This window comes from Elgaria multicarinata, chromosome 1 (genome assembly GCF_023053635.1).
Source record: "Elgaria multicarinata webbii isolate HBS135686 ecotype San Diego chromosome 1, rElgMul1.1.pri, whole genome shotgun sequence".
NCBI lineage: Eukaryota > Metazoa > Chordata > Lepidosauria > Squamata > Anguidae > Elgaria > Elgaria multicarinata.
This window is the reverse complement of record NC_086171.1, coordinates 57,949,181-57,956,614: the sequence shown is the minus strand read 5'-3', so window position 1 is coordinate 57,956,614 and position 7,434 is coordinate 57,949,181. Positions and strand designations below refer to the sequence as shown.

General features: G+C 49.1%; 1 protein-coding gene across 1 annotated transcript; it reads right to left on the bottom strand.

The window, feature by feature from the left end:
* Positions 1–456: 456 nt before the first annotated feature.
* On the bottom strand, positions 457–2,761 carry HOXA1 (homeobox A1). Its single transcript, XM_063115924.1, has 2 exons — positions 1,986–2,761; positions 457–1,420 (listed from the first exon to the last, which is right to left on the bottom strand). The coding sequence occupies exons 1-2, from the start codon at positions 2,629–2,631 to the stop codon at positions 1,065–1,067; spliced, it is 1,002 nt and encodes a 333-aa protein (XP_062971994.1). The 5' UTR covers positions 2,632–2,761; the 3' UTR covers positions 457–1,064.
* Positions 2,762–7,434: the final 4,673 nt, after the last annotated feature.

Here is a 7,434-nt window from a genome sequence, read left to right as displayed (position 1 = left end):
GTGAAAAGAGGGAGGAGGTGTGATCTTCCCATTTTTTTTATGGTAATATTGGCTTGGGAATGACACAGCACAGATTTCGAGAAAGGGATGGGGGGCAAACAGTAATAAGCAAGGTTCATTTAAAAAAAAAATCACCTAGTGCAATTTTGACTTTCTTTTGTAGCTCGTTCAAAGAAATACAACTAGTCTATGATTTTTGAGGTATCTGATTGAGTTGAACAAGTTTTCGTTCGTAACATCCCCACTTTTTCCGCTATAAAATCGAATCAAGTTTAGAGACTGTAACCACCCTGTTTTAAGCTCATAATCTATCTAAACATTTCTAGAAAATCCGTAAAAAGATAAATCTCTTGGACAAAGTATTTACAACCAACAAACGCATCTCGTACACACAAGAAAAAACAGAAACATTAAATTAAAGGATGAACATTTTAGAACTTGTGTAAACGCTTTCAATAGTGCATCTCTTTGTGGAATTGAGTAGGACTTTTGTGTCTCTGCTTGGAGGAAAACCTACAGAAATGTCCTTGGGCAACTGTATTCTGGCCTAACAAATCCGTATGATTGTTCCCATAAATAGTTTAGAGATGAAAAGAGATATTAAGTAAATTCTCATCCTTAGAGCTGAGGAAGAAAGAGTGATGTTGAATAAAGGATACCCTCAGTATGGTCAGTATAACCTCTTAAGGCCGTGGGCCAGTCAAAGCTTGCTGGACCTTGATCCCATTGAAATAGATGGGGTTTAAATTAGTCCCGACTACATCCCATCCCATTACTTTCCCTGGGTTTTAGGAACCCTGCTGAATTCTACCCACGGATTTGGAAGACAGTTCCATTCTAATCAGAGAGACTTGCTTCCAGATCAAAGGGACTCCAGAACGGAGTGTGGGATTGTTTCCCTCTTCCGGTGCCAGTTGGAAAAATAAACTACCTGGAACCAAATTGAGAAGGGTGGTGGAGGGGAGATCAGACACGTTTAAAAAAGCAGTTCAAACACAATAAAATTACACTTCGATTGTGCGTAAGTTGGGGCGGGGACTGAAGGAGGAGCAACAGTGTGTAGTTCAATTCGAGGTAGCAAGAGTGTCTGAGGTAGAGGAGGCCGGGGAAGGAGTACAAGGGCATGGACTGGACTTTTCGGAGGACTCCTCTGCTTTTTCTTCACTCCCTGTAGGAGTGGCTGGAGAAATAGGTAGCAAGCCTTCTTTCTCCCTCTTCTTCTGCTTCATCCGGCGGTTCTGGAACCAGATCTTCACTTGGGTCTCGTTCAGCTGCAAGGAAGCCGCGATCTCCACCCGGCGGGCCCTGGTGAGGTATTTGTTGAAGTGGAATTCTTTTTCCAGTTCCGTCAGCTGTTTGGTAGTGAAGTTGGTCCGCACCGTGTTGGGCTGGCCGACATAACCGTACTCGCCCGCTTTCCCTGAAAAGCACACACAACAAACAAACAAACAAACAACAGGCCGCATATGAATCGTTAACCTGGAGCAAGGATTTGTAGTTGACACGAATCAATAGCAAGGGCGCCCAGGTAAAAACAACAACAGACGACCATCCCTTCACGTCAAAGCCACGCTATGGACCAAGTTAATTCCGAAGTCAGACCCATTGAATTCGCATGGACTAACTTCCCAGTAAGTGTGTTTGCTTGGCATAAGTGCAGCACAGTGCCAAAACCAGCAACTTAAGTAGCTGGCAGGGACACCTGGTGAATGGTTAATGTAAAGGGGGCAGGGGGCACACCTTCAGAAGTGAGCATTTAAATCACAGCATGATCTTTTCACTCTAGGAGAACGGTTTGGCTTCAGGATCCCAACCACATCTACCTCCCCCCACCCCCAATACCTGGGATAGCCAAGTGTCTACCTGAAAGTCCTTAAACAAAACAAAACACAAACAAACACAAACAAACAACCTCTGAAAAGGACGAAAAGCTTCGCCTCTAAACTTTTCAAAGTTCAGTGTGATTGATCAGGCAGGTGACTCACCTGTTTTCGGAGGATTTCTCTTCACTTTCATCCAGTCGAAAGTCTGGGCTGGAGGTGAGGTCTCCGAAGAAGGGGAGCCACAGTTTTCCTGGTGGTTCGAGTGGAGAGGCGACAAGGGGTGACTGTAACTGGTTAGGGTTAAGTTCTGCTGCTCTTCTCCATAAGAGGGGTGGATATATTGAGCAGAGCTGGCTGTGCCCCCAGCATAACCCTGAGGGTGCTGGACCATGGACGACGAGACGTTTCCGCCAGAGTAGAGGGCAGGGGCGCACTGGGGGTAGCCCCCATTAATCTCTGCCTCTTGGCTGAGTGGGTAGTGGCTGTAGCCCCCTGTGCTGAAGTTCTGTGCCCCATAAGTGGGGTGCGAGTAGGACATCCCCAGGTTGGGATGGTGCTGGTAGGCGGTTCCAGTCTGGTGGTGGGGATGGGGGCTTATCGGGACCCCCCTGCCCACCAGGAAGCGGTCGTCCCCGTTGCAGCTGTTGGCACTGACCGCGCACGACTGGAAGGTGCTTGTAATCCCATGGTCGGCGTGGTGGTGGTGATGGTGGTGGTGGTGGTGGTAGGCACGGGAGGAGCAAGTGGAGGACTCGCCGTTGAGGATGGGCGGATAATCGAGGAAGGAATTCATCCTCGCCGTGTCCATCTATCACCGATTGACCGGCTCTTCGGAGTCCTGGGTGACCGTGCCAACTTTCTCACTTCCTCCATGGGGGCCAGAAGAAAAATGATATGAATGTACAGTGAGACGGCGGCCACGTAAGGGCGGCAGCCAATGGCTGCGCCTCCTGCCAAAGTTGCCCTGTTCCTTCCTGGTGATGGATCACCCTGGCTGTGGCATTTAAATTCCGAGCGCTCCTCCATCAAGGTGACGCGCAGCCACCACCAGCACTACCACCTCCCCCCGTCTCCCCCCTTTCTCCTCCTCCTCCCCTCCCCGTCCCCCGTCAGTGCGCTGGGCTTGGAGAGCCGGGCCAGAGAGGCAGTGCGCGCCCAGGCGCTCAGCCTGAAGCAGCAGCAGCAGCAGCAGCAGCCGGCACAGATCAGCCGCCGGAGGGGGCTGCTCCTGCGTGGATTTCCGGACGAAGAGCCCGGCTGAGCAGGTAAGCCAAGGCACGGCGCGCCCAAGGGACGACTTGGCCAGCCGCACGGGGCTCTAGGCCGAAGAGCCGAATCCCTCTGGCCTAAGAGACGGGGTTGGCGTGGCTGCAAGAACACGTAGGCGCTTGCTGGGGGGGGGGGGGGTTGGCTTCTCCCCCTTCTCCGCCCAGGTTGCCTTAAACCAGCTGGACCATCCTGGTTCGGATCCCTGGGAGTGGGGAGGCGAGGAGGAGGCAGGTCCAGAGTGGCGGCGTGGGGGTTGGAGTGGAAGATTTGGTGCATGGAGAGGCGGGGAACGGTGCTCTTCATGCCCGCCGCTGAGAGTCCTCAGGAGAGCCCGGCGCGCGCACCGGCAAGAGTTAAAAGGCGCTTGGTCCAGCCTCCCGCGGTTATTTGCATGGAAATGAGGCGTTTGCCCTGTCAAAGCAGCGCCATTGTTTGCCGCCGCCGCCGCCGTTGTTGTTGGTGCTGCTGCTGCTGCTGCAGGCGAGCGAGCGGGCAAGCAGGCAGGGTGGTTGGTTGGTTGGCTTCATCATGCCCAGGAATAGCAACAAAGCGGGAGGGGGGGGGGACGGCGAAGGGCGGCGGGATGGGGGAGCCAAGGGTCTGGGCTGCGAGAGAGGCGGCTCAGCCTGGCGATTGGGAACTGGACTTTCCAGCCGATCAGATGTTGTTCAGTGCGGTTAGGGGAGGAAGAGCCTACAAAGGTTGCCAAGGAAGCGGTCTCAAGCTCTGAGCTATCAGCGCGCCTGTGCAAACTCCCTGGCTCCCTCCTCCTCCTTCTCCCCTCATTCCCCCATTTTTTCTGTCTCCCTGTATCTCCCTCCCTCTTCCCGTCTCAGGCACAACCGTTGCCTACCTCATCTTCCTTCTCTTCCCTCCCTCCCACCCCCACTCCTATTGATACCCACACACTGCCCAAAAACATGAGATCTAGAGGGATGCTCTGCTTTAAAATGCCAGCCCCGGATGACATGCTCAGCAGTTAGTGGGAGGAGACTGAGAAAGGGGCGAGGACGGGGTGGGGCGGGGTGCGGTGGGGGGTGCGAAAGCGCTGCACTGCTTCCGAGGGGGTAGAGCACTGAGGGAAACAAATGGCCCTGCGGCGTGGGAAGCGGCCTGCTCTGTTGTTCCCCTTGTGATCATTCCTAGTCCTTTCTTCTCAGGATCCCTCCTTTCCAGGGATATAAACCCCTTTCTTCCCTTCAGGGAAAGGGAGAGACACCCAACTTTCAATGGACTGAGAACAGACACAAGGGGAAAGTTGGCATTTGGGTCGGGGCTCCCACAGAGGTTTCGTCTACTCAGAGGAGAGGAGGCGGACGAGGAGGATGAACTGCTCAGAAGCCAGAACTGAGCAGGCACAGAGAAATAACTAGGAGGGATGTGAACTTTGCTTTAAGGAAGCCGGAAATCGCAACCACTTGCTCTTTCTTCCTGCACAACTTCGTGCATTCTTAGGAGAAAGTTGAAATTATCCTAAATCATGATCAAGTTAGCATTATTGCATTAATGGATGGTTGTTCCTGTGTTTCTCTATCTGCGTGTGAATGTGTGTGTGTGCACACGCACACCATCATATTCCACTAGTCCCAATTAACTGGAACACTGTTTTCATTCCTAAAAGGCAGCGGCCTACCCAGATATGCCATTCACTGATTTAGCTGAGCCATTTTGGTCCTCCAAAGGCAAGAGCCAGACTAACTTGTTCACGAAGGTGAACATGCGTTGGATCCGGCAGCGAAACTTGCAGTCTAATGCGTACTAATTAGAAGAACGTCTCTGGCATTTCTTGGGTAAAACTATGCTCCAGTTTTAAAATATTTCTCTTTGGCTGGGATAGATGCCCTGCATTCACTCCTGTTTAAAAAGACACCCTGTATTCACTTTAATTTAAAAGATAGGGTTCTCTATCATTTTGAAAAGGAAAAAGAAGACAAGCCATCTCTCTACATCCTTCAGTTTACTGAGAGGAGGTGGGAGAGTAGGCAATTTATCAATGGCCACATTTATTACCATGGTTCTCAATGGCACCCACAGTTATACAGAGCCCAATCACGGCTATTTGGAAGGACATTGATATTAATGCCGTTTGTAGCCAAATCATTACAGGTGGTATGATTTCATGCTAAAACTAAAGAAAATGTATCTGTGGATGTAGGTAAATAGTAACGTTTGATGTAAAAATGATGGCTGCCAAAGGCAATTCTATAAATCCTGTGTTAAAGTAGGCCTTGTTCCTTATACCAACCAGAATAGGTGATCATTTTATTTGGGGTCTATCACTGGCCTGAAATCTATCTAAATCTCTCTAGTCCTTCAGGCCTCCCCCTCCCCAGCAAACATTCCCTCCCCCGCATGCCTCCTCTTCCTTCCTCCCTTAACCACTTTCCCCCATTTCTCCGCCATTGTTCTGAAGGACTCCTTTCCCTTTTGTTATATTGTCTCAGGCCTAGTGCTTTGCATTCTGAAGCCGAAGCAATACCTCGCTTGCCAGAATGCAGAAGGGGGACACGCTGGGGGGGGGGGGCGGAGGACGAGAGGAAGGGGGTGTTGGCCTCTTCGTGTGGCAAATCAACCAAAGTTCCCAACCAAGTCTGATCTCTTAACACGCCAACACAGACCCAGAGAAACCCTCAGCAATATTCCCCCTTTTCCCATCCGAGGCTTGCTCCCGTCCCCCACACCCCTCAGCCTTCAACCCACATCCGCCTTTGTTGTATCGGTTCATCTCGTTGTTCTGAAACATCGCCGGTCCACTGGCCTGTTTCATTTCACTGAGGGCTAGAATTTTTCTCCATACCATGACCTCCCCAGACTTTGGAATTCCGAAAGAATCATTCCCCCATCCCACCGCCATTGTTGTTATTATTTTCGTGTGGGACTCTATATATTTAGGCATAGTTCTGCTGTCTAAGGGGAACATACTTAATGGTGTGGGAGGCAAGGTTTGTATCGAAGGGTTCTTTTGTTCTTGGAGCTAGATGCTCCGGGAGATGCTCCGGGAGGGGTTGCCTTGCCTGTAAAAGAAAATGTTGCAGAATGTACTCCCTGGATGGAATTCCATGTCAAGAGAGAGCGGACTTCAATCCAGGCAAAGCAAAACACAAGGAAAAAAGAAAAGGTGTGGGTGGGTAGGGAGAGAAAGGGGGAGAGAGAGACGAAAAGGGCCGGGAAGGGCCGGGATTCCCTTCTGCACCTGAAGCTTAGCCAAGCTGTTGTTTTAACAGAGCAATAAAAATGAATTATGACTAACCGCCTCCAAGCTTAATGGTTTTAGACGGGGATCCCCAGCCTCAGCAAATACGTAAGAGGATTTTTATTTGTGCATGTGTTCCTGCAATTGATCTCTTTGATGACATTCTCATTCACAGAAAGCGTTTGATTTATGAGTTTAGGAAGAATTGCAGCTCAGCGCCACCCCACTTACACGGGTTGCAAAACAGAGAAGCAAAGTGCCACCAAAATAAACACACTCCGAGGAGAGGAGCTAGGAACTCTCGGGGAGAACTGGGACTATCTTGATATCTTTACATATATCCCCACACACACCACACACACACACACACACACACACATACAGATTTTCACACACGCCTGCGCACACATCTCCTAACAGCTGCTGATCGATTGTAAAACAAAATAACGGGTCATAATCTGAATTTAAATCGGATTAGAGAACACACACACATAGCACCGATTAGCCGTACTTTAACATGGGCTTTAGTGAAGTCACTTGGTAGTCTTCTGAAATGTACACTTGTTAACCTAGTTTCCACTTCGCTTAGGATGCCTTTCCCTCAACCACCTTGGTTAGCAGCTATTGTTCTCTAAACCTAGCAGAAATCTCAGAATTTAAAGGGATGCTTGCTTCATATACATTGCACACAGTTAATTACCATGTTTTTTTGTGTTGTTGTTTCAAAAACATATTGTCTGATTTCCTCTCTCTCTTTTAGGTTTCTTTTCTTGGGACCTTTGGACAGCTAGAAATTCCATCAAAAGCATACCTTTGTTGGCTTTTAAGTAGTGGTTCTGCACCATCATCCCTTTCAAAGACATGGTTCGCAAAAGGAATACTTAAATGAATTCAATAATAGAAAGGAAAAAAAGCTTGTAAATTTCCAACTGTTTTTACAGGAGTCCTTGCTGTAGCAACCTCTGTTTCCTCTTGAAATATACTATATCCTGCCTACAATTTGACATTCGTTTTAAAGTAAGGAATAAAATAAAGCATAGAAACCTCTTAACTTGTTTCCATACTTTTGATTCTAATGTATTGGATAGATTAGAAGGGGGAGGTGTGTTTTTTTGTAGGTTAGCTGCATTTTAGGTTTTTTTTAAATTT

What these genes read in the sequence shown, in the direction of transcription:
- HOXA1 (XM_063115924.1), bottom strand. Translation starts at nt 2,631, where the DNA reads ATGGACACGGCGAGGATGAATTCCTTCCTCGATTATCCGCCCATCCTC. An exon ending in GAGAAATCCTCCGAAAACAG is followed by an intron (nt 1,421 to 1,985) that starts GTGAGTCACCTG and finishes TGTGCTTTTCAG; the next exon opens with GGAAAGCGGGCGAGTACGGT.